General features: G+C 44.0%; 2 protein-coding genes across 3 annotated transcripts; both read left to right on the top strand.

The window, feature by feature from the left end:
- The first annotated feature begins 3,090 nt into the window (after nucleotides 1–3,090).
- mgat1a (alpha-1,3-mannosyl-glycoprotein 2-beta-N-acetylglucosaminyltransferase a) lies at nucleotides 3,091–5,934 on the top strand. Its single transcript, XM_058053290.1, has 3 exons — nucleotides 3,091–3,328; nucleotides 3,888–4,650; nucleotides 4,715–5,934. The coding sequence occupies exons 2-3, from the start codon at nucleotides 4,060–4,062 to the stop codon at nucleotides 5,411–5,413; spliced, it is 1,290 nt and encodes a 429-aa protein (XP_057909273.1). The 5' UTR covers nucleotides 3,091–3,328; nucleotides 3,888–4,059; the 3' UTR covers nucleotides 5,414–5,934.
- Nucleotides 5,935–7,076: 1,142 nt separating this feature from the next.
- On the top strand, nucleotides 7,077–16,637 carry sh3bp5la (SH3-binding domain protein 5-like, a). Of its 2 annotated transcripts, XM_058053943.1 has the most exons (6): nucleotides 7,080–8,056; nucleotides 11,778–11,840; nucleotides 12,178–12,306; nucleotides 12,502–12,666; nucleotides 12,731–12,904; nucleotides 14,882–16,637. In XM_058053943.1, exons 1-6 carry the CDS (start codon nucleotides 7,820–7,822, stop codon nucleotides 15,416–15,418), a joined length of 1,305 nt encoding a protein of 434 aa, XP_057909926.1. In that variant the 5' UTR covers nucleotides 7,080–7,819; the 3' UTR covers nucleotides 15,419–16,637. The 2 variants fall into 2 exon arrangements, with proteins under 2 accessions (XP_057909928.1, XP_057909926.1); XM_058053945.1 differs by lacking the exon at nucleotides 12,178–12,306 and having other exon boundaries at nucleotides 7,077–8,056.
- The last annotated feature ends 1,919 nt before the right edge of the window (nucleotides 16,638–18,556 follow it).

Genomic DNA, 18,556 nt, shown 5'->3' with positions numbered 1-18,556 from the left:
CTTTGAGTTAACCTTGAGTTAACCTTTGAGTTAAGAAGAATAATGAATCTAGTGTTTGACCGTGTACACTGTATGCTGGGAGTTTTCTACTATTTCTGCAATTCGGTGAATAAACTCCGCTGTAGGATGAAATATATGAAAATATGTGTATTTATATATATATATATATATATACGTATATATATATGTGTGTGTGTGTGTGGCACTGCTTAGTGGAATTGATATCGTCCAAACTGAGCATCACATGACTGGACGTGATTGTACTTGTCGCACATCCAAGAGTATGATATGTTCCTATATTTATTTAGAAGTTCTTACGTCGATTACGATGTCTTTCAAATCTCTGATATGAATATGATGCAAGGACTTGTGACATGACACGCATAATACAGTATGACGCTAGCTGGCTGTACAGAGTAAATCATTGGGGAATTCATTAGAAAAGGACAAGGCAAGACCTCTGGTAACTACTGCAGTCTTATTGGGAGTGACCAGGATGGATAGGATCAGGAAGGAATCCATCAGAGGGACATTACATGTTTAGAGGCCTTGGAGATAAAGTCAGTTATGGGCCAGACTGAGATGGTTGGGAGTGACCAGGATGGATAGGATCAGGAAGGAATCCATCAGAGGGACATTACATGTTAGAGGCATTGGAGATAAAGTCAGTTATGGGCCAGACTGAGATGGTTGGGAGTGACCAGGATGGATAGGATCACGAAGGAGTCCATCAGAGGGACATTACATGTTAGAGGCCTTGGAGATAAAGTCAGTTATGGGCCAGACTGAGATGGTTGGGAGTGACCAGGATGGATAGGATCAGGAAGGAGTCCATCAGAGGGACATTACATGTTTAGAGGCCTTGGAGATCAAGTCAGTTATGGGCCAGACTGAGATGGTTGGGAGTGACCAGGATGGATAGGATCAGGAAGGAGTCCATCAGAGGGACATTACATTTTTAGAGGCCTTGGAGATAAAGTCAGTTACGGGCCAGACTGAGATGGTTGGGAGTGACCAGGATGGATAGGATCAGGAAGGAGTCCACCAGAGGGACATTACATGTTAGAGGCCTTGGAGATAAAGTCAGTTATGGGCCAGACTGAGATGGTTGGGAGTGACCAGGATGGATAGGATCAGGAAGGAGTCCATCAGAGGGACATTACATTTTTAGAGGCCTTGGAGATAAAGTCAGTTACGGGCCAGACTGAGATGGTTGGGAGTGACCAAGATAGATAGGATCAGGAAGGAGTCCATCAGAGGGACATTACATTTTTAGAGGCCTTGGAGATCAAGTCAGTTATGGGCCTGACTGAGATGGTTGGAAGTGACCAGGATGGATAGGATCAGGAAGGAGTCCATCAGAGGGACATTACATTTTTAGAGGCCTTGGAGATAAAGTCAGTTATGGGCCAGACTGAGATGGTTGGAAGTGACCAGGATGGATAGGATCAGGAAGGAGTCCATCAGAGGGACATTACATGTTAGAGGCCTTGGAGATAAAGTCAGTTATGGGCCAGACTGAGATGGTTGGGAGTGACCAGGATGGATAGGATCAGGAAGGAGTCCATCAGAGGGACATTACATGTTAGAGGCCTTGGAGATAAAGTCAGTTATGGGCCAGACTGAGATGGTTGGGGGTGACCAGGATGGATAGGATCAGGAAGGAGTCCATCAGAGGGACATTACATGTTTAGAGGCATTGGAGATAAAGTCAGTTATGGGCCAGACTGAGATGGTTGGGAGTGACCAGGATGGATAGGATCAGGAAGGAGTCCATCAGAGGGACATTACATGTGAGAGGCATTGGAGATAAAGTCAGTTATGGGCCAGACTGAGATGGTTGGGAGTGACCAGGATGGATAGGATCAGGAAGGAGTCCATCAGAGGGACATTACATGTTAGAGGCATTGGAGATAAAGTCAGTTATGGGCCAGACTGAGATGGTTGGGAGTGACCAGGATGGATAGGATCAGGAAGGAATCCATCAGAGGGACATTACATGTTTAGAGGCCTTGGAGATCAAGTCAGTTATGGGCCAGACTGAGATGGTTGGGAGTGACCAGGATAGATAGGATCAGGAAGGAGTCCATCAGAGGGACATTACATGTTAGAGGCCTTGGAGATAAAGTCAGTTATGGGCCAGACTGAGATGGTTGGGAGTGACCAGGATGGATAGGATCAGGAAGGAGTCCATCAGAGGGACATTGCATGTTTAGATGCCTTGGAGATAAAGTCAGTTATGGGCCAGACTGAGATGGTTGGGAGTGACCAGGATGGATAGGATCACTCCCAACATCTCAGTCTGGCCCATGATGGAAAACTCAGGCGGAATCAATAAACGGCCTTTCTTTTAAATGGCAGATTCTGGAAGAACCATAAAGCTTTGTGTGCTGGTTATTGTGTGTAGCTGCTCTATAGGAGTCCACAACTCCACAATACAGATCATTTAGATGGGTGAACTGAGCCAGCAGTCAGTAACAGTTTATCAGTACCCTAACTGTTTATTTGTTTAAGTCAAAAGCGCTTGTCTGTGTAGCATTATATAGTGTGCATACAGGGAGCGGGGTTGCTAATAGCCTTTTCCCACCACAATTATTGGCTCTATCTGAGTTTTTTTAAACACTGGTAGTCCCGCAAAAAACATGTAATGACCACATTACACGTTACCGATGCTGTAGAAAACACTAAAATGCTAAAGCTACTTAGCATAGAGACGTCTTGAAGTAACCTCTTTTCCTCTACGTCCAGATCGGTTTCAGGATCCAACACATGAACTATATATTTTTATACTATATTTTTCCCTTCTATTTGTGTTGTCTTTAATATTTTTTAGCTTATTTTTAAGTGCCTTTTTGTGGCAATGTATAAATTAATAAATTTATATTTACATTTAAAAATAGTCCCAAAATACTATTTGTCCGAACTTGCAGTAGTGGGGTCACAGCTCGATCCGCCCATGACGTCATTCAAGCCAGAACCACCCCTGGTAAAACATATGACGGTTTTATCTTCCTTGTCAACTTTCCCGCTGTAGTGGGGAAGCGCGAATTTCCGAGGCGGAGATGTTGTGTAATGTCTGAAGGTGACAAGAGAGGCGGGACTTCCGGTCTGTTTTCCAAGCAGGAAGTCGTCGTCTGGCGGTCCCCTCCGCCGTTCGGAGGTGTGTTGGCTTCCGAGAAGCAAGAAAAAGTCATCTTTTAGGGTGAAAACTTGCCCTTAAGGCCGAGATAACTTGTTGAAGGACGCGCCTGCTTGAACTTGTCGTCCTCGGAAGTCGCGGCAGTCGGACGAAATGGGCAAAAGAGGAAGAAATGGCGACCTTTTCCGGGTAAGGGCTCATTTCTGCTCGAGGCAGCCAAGTGTTTTGTAATAACGATGTTACAACATTATAAAAACCTGTTTTGGGCGCGGTTTGTCATGAACTGAGTGCAAATAGTGCTAGTTGTGCGTATGGCAGCTACAGGTGAATTTAATGTGTGACTTGTAAAGAGACTAAAGGCTGCTTTATTCGTCTCTTTCATTCCAAAACTTAACAGTGACCTGTTGGCTGAATCGTCACATAAGTCCCGAGTGACGTCATGCCCACGAGCTATAGCGTCACGTGTCACCCTCGTGTGATATCACTTCAATGGCAGTTTTGTTTTGTAGAAGTGTGCCATTGTATTTTGTTCCTCTTATTTGACAAGGGCAATGCGTCTAAATGATATGATTAGAACTAATATCGCTTCAAATCTAGTTAGAAGTAATATCTCGTATTAATATAATATCATCCTAATGAGGACAAAAAGTACAGAAAACGGGTGTCTGGATATCATTCAGACACTTTCATAGTGTGAAGGTGTGGCCAATTGAAGTCAAGCTCATATTTTTGCCTCCTTTGTTTGCAGGTGACACTAAGTTTTCCAGAGATATGTTAAAACCTGCGTAGCCCACCGGCGACAGGTGCGATTCCCAGTCTCTGATCATTCACAGAGCCTCTTCCTGTCTGTAACAAGGACTTCCTAGAAAAAGACCCTGTCCTCCTGAGCCCTCCCCTGACATTTTGTGCCTTTCCGGGCCATGCTCCGCAAGCGAGGCGCACTCATTGTGTGTGGCGCCTTCCTGTTCCTCAGCTGGAACGTCATAATGGTGCACCTGCTGTGGGGCCGGACGAACGAAGAGCCCGAGAGCCCCACCGATGATGTGGTGGGCGACGTGCTCCGCATGGCAGACATGTTTGAGGCCGAGCTGGAGATCCAAAATAAAATCCTGACACAGATCCAGAACTACCAAACGCTCTGGCAGGGGCCTGAAGGGAAGAAGCTGAAGCAAGTCCGGCCTCGCCAGCCTGTCATCCCCATCCTGGTCATTGCCTGCAACAGGGTCTCTGTGAGACGCTGCTTGGACAAACTGCTGCAGACCCGCCCCTCAGACAAGCAATTCCCGATCATTGTAAGCCAAGATTGCGGGCATGCAGAGACTGCTGATGTGATCCGTTCTTATGGAAGTCGGGTCACTCATTTGACGCAGCCGGACTTGTCAGATATCGCCGTGCCACCAGAGCACAAAAAGTTTCAGGGGTACTACAAGATTTCCAGACATTACCGCTGGGCTCTGAATCAAGTTTTCAAGGATCATTCGGCCGTCATCATTGTGGAAGACGACCTTGAGGTATTGATTTATGTACGCAACAAATGTTTATATATTGACTCCCTTTTATGCTGTCCTCCTGTAGGTGGCGCCAGACTTCTTTGAGTACTTCGGCGCCACGCTGCCACTCCTGAAGTCCGACCCGAAACTGTGGTGTGTGTCAGCCTGGAACGACAACGGCAGGGATGGCTTTGTGGATCCAGCAGCGGCCAGTCTGCTCTACCGTACGGACTTCTTTCCCGGCCTGGGCTGGATGCTGCTCAAGGAGGCGTGGGAGGAGCTGGAGCCCAAGTGGCCCGCCTCCTTCTGGGATGACTGGATGCGCCAGCCCGCACAGCGCCGCGACCGCGCTTGCATTCGACCGGAGATCTCCCGGACATTAACATTTGGCCGTCAGGGTGTGAGCCTCGGTCAGTTTTACGACAAGTACCTGCGGTACATTAAACTCAACTCCCAGTTTGTGCCTTTCACCAAGCTTGACCTGAGTTACTTGAAGGAGGAGACGTACAGAAAGAGTTTTGAGAAGGAGGTTTACAGCGCTCCCACTGTCACGTTTGAAGATGTCAAGCAGGGACAGCTCAATGGTCCCGGGCCGTTTCGCCTACAGTACTCCAGCAAGGACAGCTTTAAAGTATTTGCAAAGAACCTGGGACTCATGGATGACCTGAAGTCCGGAGTGCCAAGGACAGGCTTCAGAGGGGTTGTCAGTTTCTTTTCAAGAGGTCGGAGGATTTACATCGCCCCGCCTCCGGGATGGAATCAGTATGATCCCACTTGGAACTGACAAACTTGGATCACACCAAAGACTGGCATCATTGTTATTTTGTTTTACATTTGTTTTTCAATGATTAGTAGTCATTTTGTGGAGGAAGGGCGTTCCTGCCAATGCCACTCAGGTCTTGTTCCTGCTAACCGCTTCATAAAATGTCCCCTGGCTTGACTTAACTGCTGTAATTCACAAGAGATCTATTTTTATACAATGATAAACGTGCACATGACATTCATTTCAAAAGGTGCCACTTTAAATTATTTGCAAACCTCTGGTGGCTTATTTATGTTGGGTACGACTATGACAACATTCTGTGGTGGTGGTGGTGGTGGTGGTGGTCTGAGCCGTAATGTTACTTACAGTAGTTCATGTTTATGTCCGCTCATGGTCCACTTCTATAGCTATGAGTTGACCTATTTTGCTGATTGTTGCTGTGTGCCATATATTACGTGCTACAGTGCAAACCAGATGCTTTCTGTGTTTTGTATTTTGGAATAATAAATGAGACAATGTTTAATTACAGAAGTGGTCATTCATCAAGTTTAGATGCTATTTTTTTGTAGAAGTGAAGGAGCTCAGGCAACTGATTTCTTTAAAAAACATAAAAGCTATTAGTAATCTTGTAAACAGCTATTTTGGTATGGTAACATTCAGGTTTACGGAAGCTGGTATGGCCCAAACTTAGTAATGCATCTGAATGGATATGCATCAAAATAACCCGGTGATAAGTCACAGTGTCACAATTTGCTAACAATCTGTGCAGTAAAGTCAGTTTCTAGTTTAAAAAGTGCAATTGTACTCATTGTGTTTCTCACTTATTCCAAATTAAGTATTTTCTAGCATATAAATTAACTAAATGAACTCAAATACAAGGCAGAAGAAGCACTGCAATTGTGAAAGGAGTATCCTACATTGGCCACTAGATGTCAGTAATTGTTTAGTGAGACACAAACTAGACGAGCCATCACCAAATGGTGGACCTCGGTCCGCATCCGAACCCCGAGACGGCCCTTTACAGACCCATGATCAATTAAAGTGAATGGGAAATATATATCCTACAAACCTAAGGTCGTTTTGTGGGTGCTATTTTATGTCTGGAGGGCTCTAATAAATATCTAAGAAATGTTAAAAAGTGCATTGTAAACAAGGTTTGTATGCCATAACTATACATAAATATTCATTCATTATCCTCACGAGGGTCGTGCACATGCTGGAGCCTATCCCAGCTGTCTTCAGGCGATAGGCGGGGTACACCCTGGACTGGTGGCCAGCCAATCACAGGGCACATATAGACAAACAACCATTCACACTCCCATTCATACCTATGGACAATTTGGAGTGGCTAATTAACCTAGCATGTTTTTGGAACGTGGGAGGAAACCGGAGTACCCGGAGAAAACCCACGCAAAACCCATCAACCCCTGCGAACCTCGTGAGGATAAGCGGTAGAAAACAAATGAAGGTTAGGTCTTCAACCTGAGCCCAAACTTTCTCACTCAATCAGCTCTGCCTCTGTCCATTTTTCGCCACTATATCCAACATTTGGCCAATGAGAGCGCACCTAGCTGCTTCTTACTTTATTAGCATATTTCAACATTTGACCAATCACGGATGATGACGTCTCCCTGCGTCATTACCCGTCCGTCCGTCCAGTATGTAGTACTGTTTCAACTGACTCAACGTTAAAGCAATGGGGACCAAATACACTATTTTCCGGTATAGAATTTGCTCTACCTTCTTTAATATTTGGGGTAGAGAAGTGAATGAGGTATCAAATTAAAGTTAAAGTCGTGCTTAATCGTTGTATCATTGCTTCTCAGTTTTAAACTTCAAAATAACCATCGTATTTTGCATCGAGAGCGCTCTATCCAGTCACAAAGCAGATTATACCTAACCACCACAAGTTGATTTTGATATTCTGACGACTAGCCTCCGGAAGTGACGTCAATGTGTGTTGTAGTCCCAAACTGTCCGCTGGGCTCACTTTCATGGCGGAGATGTGGGACCGAAACCGCTAGCTAGCTAGTTTGCTAGCCTAGCGATAAAGTATATGATGAGTTGTTTCAAGGATAAAAAAAAAAAGACCAGACGTTGCGGTGGACATTGTGAATATTTTCCGAGTTTGTTAATGTCGTAGCATCTTCTTGTTTATGCTGCAAAGAGAAGCGTCGACAATTTAGTGACGTACCGCTAGCACGTCAATCTGCAGGCTAGCTTAGCTTGTGTTGCTAAGTGACTCGGTGTGATGTGATATGGCAGGGAACCAGCCAAACAACAGCTCGACGTTTTTGATCTTTGACTTGCACTTCTGGACATCAAACGTCTCTAAATTGGACCCGCCTTTGGTATTTCATAACGGCGGCTGCCACGTCAGCTCGCTAGCATAAATTTCAAATTGCTATCGAAAGCGCCTAGTCTGGAATGGAGCCAGGCGACTTGAGGGAGAGTCCGGCGGGTTCCGGGGAGTCTGATGCCGGTGAGTGGAGGGAGGTTCGACCCGGTGGGGACGAGGAGCGCAAGGCCGCACAAACAGGTGAGACATCACCAGAGAAGATGCTGCAAAAGGACAGTTGCTGTGAAAACGTCGGCGACAAAGCGACGAAAGTAGGGGAGCAGCCACACAGCCCCTACGACGATGAACTGGACCCCCGAATCCAGGTACACAACATGGGATACTCACCCTGACAACTTTTTTATGTTTTGTTAAAAATGTCTTTGAAGCACTACATTTCACCCATTACCCATTACTACTTTGTATACTCCTTTTATATGTGTACATGTTCAGTACAAGCGTACAACAAAATATATCTTAACTGTGTTAAGAAATAAGAAAGAAAGAAGAAAGAAAGCTGTGAAATATATATTTTTTAAGTCAACAGCTCGGCCACTGATAGATGTTAAAGGGCACCTATTATGCTCAATATTCCGCCCTTTGTATTGAGTTGTGCACTCCTATAGAGCAGCTACACATGATAACCAGCACAGAACGCTTTCTAGATCTTCCAGAATCTGTACCTATTCCATCTGTATTTCTTTGGAGTTTGTGCCTCCCGCGAAATTTTTTAATTTTTTTCTTCCACCCACGGCCCACCTCTCGGCACGCCCATTCCGCTGTGATTGATCACAAGTACTTAGGGACCATCCATAATTTTCAACATTTTCACGAGCGTACAAACCGTACGAGGGGGGGAGGGGGTTAAGACATCAACGTACGCTTTTTTGAAAACCAGAAAATGTCGATGTCTGTATGTTTGAACCGCGGGACGCAGTCAAATTTTAGCGCGAATAGACTGGTCCCCTGTCGTCGTATGCTAGCGCGAGAGCTAGCATACGACTGTCCACAAAATCAATGTGATTTTCACTTCCTGTGATACACTATAGGTGTGATTGTTAAGCCTTTTCAAAACAGTTGTGGCATCTTTATTGCGTACTTCGCATTGAGTTGAGTTCAAGGGTTGTGTCCATCATTTCAAAGAAGATTTGATCTCCTCAGGCTTTTGGAAACCAGGGGCAACTCTTCTGCTCCTTGAGTAATCATGTGTGTATACAAGAAGTATTCCCTTGTTTAAAAAGTCCTGTGGAAAACAGTTGTTGCATCAGGACTTTTCTACATGTATCATTTGATAGAAAGAACAATACAAAAAGACCAAATTTGTAATACATTTGTATTTTCTTGAAAGAAAAATACAAAAAAGAGGCATTTGATATAATTTTTTATCTTGTTCGTGTTCAATACAATGTTGATGGGCAGTGACTGATTGACCAGAGTCCCAAAATACAGCCAGAGAACACTATTGGACATGTTAGAATTTCATGGCTGTATTGGGTCAGTTGGTCATGGACCTATCAACATTTTTCATTTTGGATTGTACTCTTTTTGCTCAAAAGAGTACATTTTGTACTCTTGTGAAAATGTTGAAAATTATGCATGGCCCCTTAAGACTTCTGGTTTTGTGCCGATAGCTGCCGAAGCCAACATTGTAGGAGTTGATAAATGGAGTCGATAATAAACAGCGATTTATCTTTATAAAATGTCCGCCTTCAACATACAGCCATATGTGTTGGATGCTGAATTCGATCCAGAAGTACAGACTGGACAGTCTGAGGTTTCTAAAGAAAAGAGGTTACTTCAACACGTCTCTCAGTGGTAAGTAGCTTTAGAATTTTAGTGTTAGATTTTCTACAGCATTGGTAACGTGCAATGTCGTCATTACACGTTTTTTTGCGGGACTACCGGTGTTAAAAAAAAAAAACTTGCATATTTGGCTGTTAATGCTCACACTACATATTCTATACCAGGGGTGGGCAAACTTTTTGACTCGCGGGCCGCATTGATTTAACAAAATTGACAGGGGGGGGGGGGGCATAATACTATATATTCTACACGTAACAGTCCACCTGGAATTATTGTATCTGTAAAAATGTAGTGCAATCAGCTATATGTACTTGTACCATGGTGTACCAAGGTTGTACCATAATGCCAGGTTGTATATTAAGTTTCAATGAAATATTTTGGGCCGTATTCAAATCAAATCAACTTTATTTATATAGCACTTTTCCTGCAAGGAGATGCAACACAAAGTACTTTCCAGAATTAAAACAATTACCACAATTAAAAAGGAAAACAATGAAGAAAAAAGAAAGCCCCTCCTTCCCACCCTCCATACTAGACCCACACACACACACCCATCCACCCACACACACACCCACGCAAGCACACCATCACCCACAGTAGGGAGACATGGCATGGTACTGAGGAACAAGGAAACGCCACCTTTGGGGCCGTCCACACTGGGAGAAGCAGCAGGCCGTGCTATCGGAGGACCAGCACCCGGCCCCTCCGACTCCGTTAGACGGGCGGACCCCCACATTAAAGGGAGGAACCCCCCAGCCGGCCGTGTCGAAGGGACCCAAGGATGGCACCCCCTCAGCATACCCAAACAGCCCCCAGTGTGGAGGACCCCCCTGAGGAAACACTGGAGTTGGAGCTAAAGACTAAGACCATAAAATAGGACTAAAAGATAAAACATAACACTGGAGTTAAAAAACTGAAGACCAAGAGCAGAAAATATGACCAAAAAGATAAAACATAAAAGATAAAACATATCTTATATCTTAACGTATTCAAACACTTGGCGGGCCGCATGTGGCCCCCGGGCCGTAGTTTGCCCACCCCTGTTCTATACACTCTATAATGCTGCTTTTGTCCCCTACTGAGACAAAATAAACACAGTTAGGACGCTGATAAACTGCTTGCAGTTCTGACTGTTCCACATGACGAGGTAACGTTGGAAAGGCGTCGGGTTTCAGCAAGTTTGTCGCCAAGTCCAGTTGCACGGTGGCCAAAACAGACAAAAACAGTGGACAAAACAGTCCAGTGTGAAAAACCATTGACAGATTAAAATGCATTTCTTTTGCTGTTAGGAAGCACAAACTCCCAAGCACCTGTTCCTGATGTTTTCCTGGTTAGGAATTGTAAACAAATGTAGCTTTCCCATACACCCTAAGAAACAGGTTGAGCTTGGGGGAGGGCAGAGAACATATCTGTCCTCCATGCCACGCCCTCAGGAAGCCTGGTAATCTGTGACATCACAAATCACCATTGTTAGAACGCCCTATGAAACCGAGCGTTTAGATGCGCAATACGCAAACCTCATTATCTGAAACTTTGCATTGTTTAACACAAGAATACTACATCTAACTACAATTAATAGGTCAGAAAAGTAGAAAAAGCACCATGGGTCCTCTTTAAAGTAAATTAATATCCCTGATAGCTTGTCTTATAGTTTGAAAGGTTTAAAGTTGTACTTAATTTTCAAAGCACTAATTTGACTTGAGTGGTTAGCGCGCAGACCTGACAGCAAGGAGACTCGAGGTTAATTAATTATTTAATAATTTAAAAAAATTATTTAATTAATTTTTAATTATAAAAAGTTAAATGCGGATTAAAAAAATGTAAACAGAATTTAGGAAAAAAACAAAACAATTTGAGAAAAATGAAACAGATTTCATAGGGTCCTACAAATTCATATTAACATCAACAAAAATGAAATCAAATACATCCAGACTCCAGCTGTGATGTATTGATTGATTGATATTGATTAATGATGCATTCAAATGCACTGGGAACTTTAAATGTTAGGCATAGGCTTAAAGACATAAACCAATCAGAGGATGGAAAACTGCTGCCATCTCTGCGCCAGGTAGTGAATCTGAAATCGGATTGGTTGGTCATTACTAATAATGTTTAAGGGACATCGGCCAGCACTACTGATTCTGAAGGCCCCGGGCAAATGACACTGACATGGTATCACCTGAAGGTTGTGATCTACGTGTCACAAGTAGGAATGTTCTCATTTGTTGCCTTTTTCCCTCCCAGGAAGAGTTGGAGCATCTGAATGAAGCCAGTGCAGAAATAAACAACCTAGAGCTGCAATTGGATGTAAGTTAAACAAAAGCTATGTTATCTGTTTTTGATTTATGTATAAACATGGCATCTTACATGTTTTAGTGTGAAATAACAAAGATCTTTCTAAAACACTTGCATCCCTGCTGCTATAGTATTTCACCCAGCTACCCAGAAGGTGCCAATCAATATGATAATTCCATTTGTAATATTATTCAGCGAAATAGCATCTGGGAAACTGCGAGCTCTTTTGGATGCTCCGCGTCCTGACAGTCGGCGCTCATTTTCAGCCGCGCTTGAGTGCGAAATCCAATCAGCCTTTCCACTTGAGAGACATTCAATCTGGTATGCTTGGTGCTTCTCCCACGTCCAGGACGCCAGGTCAGGGTACCGTAAGATCCTCACCGAGTCTGCCAGGAAGCTCAACGCGCACAGCTCTCAGCTCGGCGCCTGCATTGACAAAGCGAGGCCCTATTATGAGGCCCGTCGGCTGGCCAAGGAGGTTTGTGCAGGGCTTCTCTGTCAACGTCTAAGAATCGTGTCGTGTCCTGTGTAGTTTGCGGTAGGTGCTGCTGTTTTGGTTAGCAACAGAAATAGACGTTAACACTTGAGGCCTGTGTTTGTTTGAAATACATTGCTGTGTTATGATATGATGATATTTCTGTTTTGTGATGTTGATGAAGTCGTGTCTCTGCAGGCTCAGCAGGAGACCCAGAAGGCAGCGCTAAGCTACGAGAGAGCCGTTTCCATGCACACGGCCGCCAGGGAGATGGTCTATGTGGCAGAGCAGGGACTCATGGCTGATGGAAAGAACACACTGGATCCCACGTGGCAGGAGATGCTCAACCACGCAACCTCCAAGGTAACAACAATGAGGTATATGCATGGGTATCCGTATCCGTAAATGACTACATCTCCTCCTTCAGGTGAATGAGGCCGAGGAGGAGCGCCTTCGCAGCGAGAGGGAGCACATGCGTGTCACCCACGCCTGCCAGGAAGCCGAGGCTCGAGTCCAGTTGCTCCAGAAGTCCCTCAAGAGGGCCATCGTCAAGTCCAAACCTTACTTTGAGCTCAAGGCGCAGTTCAACCACATCCTGGAGGTGAAGCACTAAAAACACATAAACTAGATTAGCATCGATGTTTCCTTTCTAATGTGAACACATTGTACAATTCAAAAGACGCTCCTGTCTTTTATTTATTCAGTGTAATGGAATGTAGTACTTGGCAGCAACCAGAAGACGGTGTGTTAGTTTGCAAAGGTCAGGGTTGTCCAAATTGTGACCTCCAGCTTATTTTTCATTGTATGAATAAAATTAAACAAAAAAAAACCCAGCAAAAATGGGAACTGTAGAACAAAAGGAGAAGAGGCTGAAATGTGGATACTAATTATAAAATACATCAATTATTTTTAGTAGGGATGGGGGATATGGACCAAAACTCAGATCCCGATATATTGATGTAGACCAGGGGTGCTCACACTTTTTCAGCATGCGAGCTACTTTTAAAATGACCGAGTCAAAATGATCTACCCACTACAAAAATGCAAAACATCTATTTATTTTCAAATGTATTGAGGATTATTTGTACGTACAATGTATGTTGATGTACCTTACATAACCAAATGAGCCAATATTGCAAAACACACATAATTAACTATTAACATTTTTTGTAATTACCTGAGTTTACTTTGATGACTTGCACTGAATTGAACCAGCCAGGGATGCATAGTCCGGACAGTAGCTGCTGATGGCCAGCCTCAAGCACACTTCCAAATGTTTATCAGTCATGGATAATATCCGTATCATAATATCCGTATAATATTCCATATCCGTATGGAAGTGATATGTTTTTGCCTTTTTACTTGGTCCAGTTTTTGCCTTTTTACTTGGTCCAGCTCCTTCACTCATTTTAGTGACCATAAACTTTAGCGAGGGCTTAAAATCTGACGCAATTCGCCGACTAGCTTAGCACTTTGCATCGTTGTTTACGCATGAGCGGTGACCTAAAGGTCAAAATTCAGTTGTCATCTGACTGGTTGTCCTGTATGTCAATCAAGTAACGGGGATGGCTGATAGGCTGACATCGTAAGTTCTGCTGCACTTAGAGATGTTGTTTGATTTGATTGGTCGCCCGAAGGGCAACATTCAGTTGTCATCTGAATGGCTGCCCTGTATGTCAATCAAGTGACGGCATTGATGCTAGGATGATATTTTTTTAATGTCACGCCGCGATCGACCAGTACCACCTCCGCGATCGACCGGTAGATTGCGATCGACTTAATGAGCACCCCTGATGTAGACGATCGAGATACAATGTACGTATATCTTGATATCAAAGTCAAAGCCAAATGTGTGCAAAGTTTTATTACAATCTTAGAGAAAAATAGCCACTGATGGCATATTCTCTTTTTTAAATAAATATAGAAAAAGTTGAACATAATGTGCAATCATGCTGCACTCAAGGTAGCCTCTGCAGCCGGGTTAGCGCTGCGATTGCTTCCATCTCTCGTCCCCATGACGACAGATGGTAAACATGGTTGATGCCGTCTTATACAGCAACCTTTATACCGTCTTTTTCGCCGTTCACTCACGCCATCCATATCTCCGCTGGGATCTGATCATTCAGTGTAGTGAAGGCATGCTGACAGCTAAAGCTAACATCTGCTCCCGAGTGTCAACAATGGCTCAAGCGGGAAGCTACAAACGTAAAAAGATGAACATCCATAGCTGCACACTTGCTTGAGTGGTCGGTATGGCCCAAATACACATTACAAGGAAGTAATACATACAATTAAACACTAAAAACGCCACAGGAGACACAGAGCTGCCGTAACTAGACCTCCGCATCAAATCCAGTCTAAATCCATATGAACGATATGCTTGTTTTTGATATTGTGCTTCAAAAGAAATAGATATTTAAAAAAAATCTCGATACCAAACCCAGTTTTTAGCCTTTTTACACAACTAAAAACCACATAAAGCACATTTTGGACCCTCTGATATATAGCAACATTATTAAGGACATGATTTGGAACTCATTGTTGTAGTTCATGATGGAGGTGTTGTCTGCCCTCGCAGGAGCACAAGACCAAAGTACTGCAGTTGGAGCAGCATGTGTCCAAAGTCAAGACACGCTACTCCATCGCCCTCAGGAACCTGGAGGAGATCAGCGAGCAGATCCACGCTCAGAGGGGGCAGGACCACGACGAGGTGGGACGTCCCACCGTCTGCGGCGGGCGGAGCCCTCCTGTGGGGGCCGAGTCTGATGCCGGAGCACGGGAAGAAGGAGGTGCCTGTGGTGGCGCCGTAATGGGACGTGACCGATCGGACGCGGCCGGTCAGCTGCTGGAAAAGTTGAAGGAGAAGGAGGAGGACAAAGAGAGGGCGGGCTCGGACTCCCTTTCCGTCTTCAGCCTGCAGACCATTGCCTCCGACCTGGAGAAATACGACTCCATCGAGCACCTCGGGGATCTGAGTGACGTGGGCAGCGTTACCGGGGAGGAGGGCGAGAGGGATCAAGCGACGCACCGACGAGACAAGATGGCGACAGAGATGAGCGCCAGAGAACGCCAGCAGCAGTTTTACAAGCAGCACCACCGAAGCTTTAGCTTGTGAGGTCGTCGAGGCGGGTAGAACTCGCCGCCTCCCTCCCGCAGGCCAAAGATGGCAAACGTGCTGCTGACATGTACAACCGGAGTGACGCGGCTGTATGTGGAAATAAGTGACACTTTATCGGAAGGTTAAGGTGACCTTTAGCATCACAGGCTACTTACTATACGCGCACTCCTTCGAAGGGAGCAGAAACGAAGCTAGCTAGAACACGCACTATACTATCACTCCTCTGAGGGAACCCAGTGGAAACCCGTTAGCATACCATGCTAGTTACCTCGTGCACTATACATTCATAGTGTAAGCTACTTTAATGGGTTACTTGTTGTAGTCCCAAACTGTCCGCTGGGCTCACTTTCATGGCGGAGATGTGGGACCGAAACCGCTAGCTAGCTAGTTTGCTAGCCTAGCGATAAAGTATATGATGAGTTGTTTCATGGATAAAAAAAGACCAGACGTTGCGGTGGACATTGTGAATATTTTCCGAGTTTGTTAATGTCGTAGCATCTTCTTGTTTATGCTGCAAAGAGAAACGTCGACAATTTAGTGACGTACCGCTAGCACGTCAATCTGCAGGCTAGCTTAGCTTGTGTTGCTAAGTGACTCGGTGTGATGTGATATGGCAGGGAACCAGCCAAACAACAGCTCGACGTTTTTGATCTTTTACTTGCACTTCTGGACATCAAACATCTCTAAATTGGACCCGCCTTTGGTATTTCATAACGGCGGCTGCCACGTCAGCTCGCTAGCATAAATTTCAAATTGCTATCGAAAGCGCCTAGTCTGGAATTCATAGTGTAGTGTAAGCTACTTTAATGGGTTACTTTAATGTTCGAGCTCCCTTACGATGCTCTCATTGACTTCTCGCGGGGAGCTAGGCGGGAATCCATTAGCTTGGCAAGCTAATTAGGGCATTTACTACGAGGTACCCGAGCGGCAATCCGTTAGAACAGCACGCCAGTTTCAAAGTTTACTATATGTTCACGTCTCCAAGGGGAAGCATGTGGAAATTGTTAAGCATGAAGAAAGTGAGCGTGTGATGCTTTGTGTGATTACAGGTTGGTTTGCCGTGTGACACGCGTGTGTCGTGTCACTTGATGGCAGCAGTTTGCTGCTTCGCCCTCCCCCCTCTTTGCACATTTCCCCAATGAATGTTCCTCGATCAAACTCAACCCATTTGACACGTGATTAGATGGGTTATGACATGTTTTTTAAGGGCGGGGGGGGGGGGGGGGGGGGGCAGAATGTGAGCGCTGATGGCGAAAACGCTGCATGACGACGCTCTCGTTTTCTGCTCCTGTTCCTCGTGAAAAATAAGCTTTCTCCTAATGTGTTTTATTTTTGTTGTTTTATTAAATGTGGTACAAATGTATTTCGTTAGCGAGAACACGTTTTTTCCTGTTCAATTTTAAAAAAATATCTGTCTTTTGATTGAATTGTGCCTTGCCGGCAAACAACTATCAAATAAAATGGTAGCTTACCTGTGCTGCTTTAAATGCACGTGGAGTTTTGCGTCGGGAAATAACTAATTTTTGCGCCCTCAATTGTTTGTTCGCTTACATTGGTTTCCAAATTTTTACTAAAGTTGATTCTTGCACTCGTCGGGACATTTGATAAAAAAACTAAACTAATTCGCAGAGTGAATTCTTACGTGGGTAACAATTGATTTTCCAAATTCTGACAAAATTCAGATTTTTACACTAATCTCAGAATTTTTAAGATGCGGAGTCAAAATGTTACCATACTTTTCAGCGGATGTAAGCGTATGAATTCATACATTGGTCCTAGAGGTCATAGACGACGGTCAACGATTTACGAGTGTCGTATATCAACCATATGAATTCTTACATTGTTCTCCAGATTTTGACTAAAGTTGATTCTTGTTCTCATCTCTGAAATTTGACATTGTGGAAGTTGGATGATTAAAAAAAAACTGTAATTCTCAGAGACACTTCATTATGTGGCTTGTGACTTTATCTTTATGATCCTGACTCAAGCAACAACTGATTTTTACGCTAACCTCAGAATTTTTAAGTTGCGGAGTTAAAAAAAAAAACAGGATAATTCTTGTAGGCGTATGAATTCATATATTGTCCCCCCCCATTTTGACCAAAGAATCGATTCATACATTAGTCTGAATTTTGACATAGGACAGTGAATGATTAAAAAAACTGGATCATTATCAGTGACTTTAATATTAAGCATATTAAGTCTTACGTTGGCCTCCATATTTTGACTAAAGTCACAATAGATTCTCACGTTAGTTTTTGAATTCTGACGTTGAGGACGATCAATGCTTGAGAAAACAGGATCATTCTCAGTGGAGTCTAAATGTTGGCATTCTTACGTTGGCCTCCAAATTCTGACTAACAAGTTTTATTCCTATGCTAGTCTCTGAAGTTTGAATTTGGAATTAAGAAATTTCCAATTAGAATTTGGAAATGTTCACATACAGATCAGAAAATGAGCTAATATGAGCTATTTAACCTATACCTATTTCAATGCTGAAACCCTAAAAAAATGTTATTTTCCCTTTCCATAACTGTCGTGTATATTTACCAAGTTACGGCCATATTATTATTGTAGCAGCTAACATGAAAAACCTTTTATCTGGCAGACTAACACGACGCATCCAAGAGTGTGGATACCTAGCTCTCCATTTGGCTACAAAGACTCAACAAGAAGCCCGACTGAAGCACACGTCCTGTGCTGGAAGACACAGCCATCCCAATGAGCGGACATCGTAAGTGTGTTGTTGTATCTATGCTGCTGCTGTTGACAGAACGAGCATACTAAGTTTGTGACGTTTTGGTAGTGTTTTAACTCGTTTTCTTGTGTTACAATACAGAGAAAAGGGAAAGATACAGTAAACCTTGGATATATCGGATTCAATTGTTCCCACTGGTTTTGTCTGATATAAGCGAAATCCGTTATATGCGTATACCGGAAAATGTCCGTTTTACGCATATATGGGATTTATATCCGGTATATGCGTAAATGGGATTTTATCCGTTATAAAAAGGCACTTCCTTGACTATGTTTCCAATGTACCTGGACGCGCAGGCAACGCTGCAAACGCTGCAAATGACGTCGTATAGCGGCCTGTCACGATTCGGCGAATCGGAGCGCCACGATGCGGCCATC

The sequence above is a fragment of the Doryrhamphus excisus genome, chromosome 17 (genome assembly GCF_030265055.1).
Source record: "Doryrhamphus excisus isolate RoL2022-K1 chromosome 17, RoL_Dexc_1.0, whole genome shotgun sequence".
In the NCBI taxonomy this organism is placed as follows: domain Eukaryota; kingdom Metazoa; phylum Chordata; class Actinopteri; order Syngnathiformes; family Syngnathidae; genus Doryrhamphus; species Doryrhamphus excisus.
The sequence above is the reverse complement of the archived record's forward strand: the minus strand, read 5'-3'. Positions and strand labels throughout refer to the sequence as shown.

Bases quoted from the DNA above. Each gene is read 5' to 3' on its own strand.
- mgat1a (XM_058053290.1), top strand. From the start codon at position 4,060: ATGCTCCGCAAGCGAGGCGCACTCATTGTGTGTGGCGCCTTCCTGTTC. The intron at 4,651-4,714 runs GTATTGATTTAT...GTCCTCCTGTAG, and splicing joins TTGTGGAAGACGACCTTGAG to GTGGCGCCAGACTTCTTTGA.
- sh3bp5la (XM_058053943.1), top strand. From the start codon at position 7,820: ATGGAGCCAGGCGACTTGAGGGAGAGTCCGGCGGGTTCCGGGGAGTCT. The intron at 12,307-12,501 runs GTTTGTGCAGGG...GTGTCTCTGCAG, and splicing joins CCCGTCGGCTGGCCAAGGAG to GCTCAGCAGGAGACCCAGAA. The intron at 12,905-14,881 runs GTGAAGCACTAA...CTGCCCTCGCAG, and splicing joins AGTTCAACCACATCCTGGAG to GAGCACAAGACCAAAGTACT.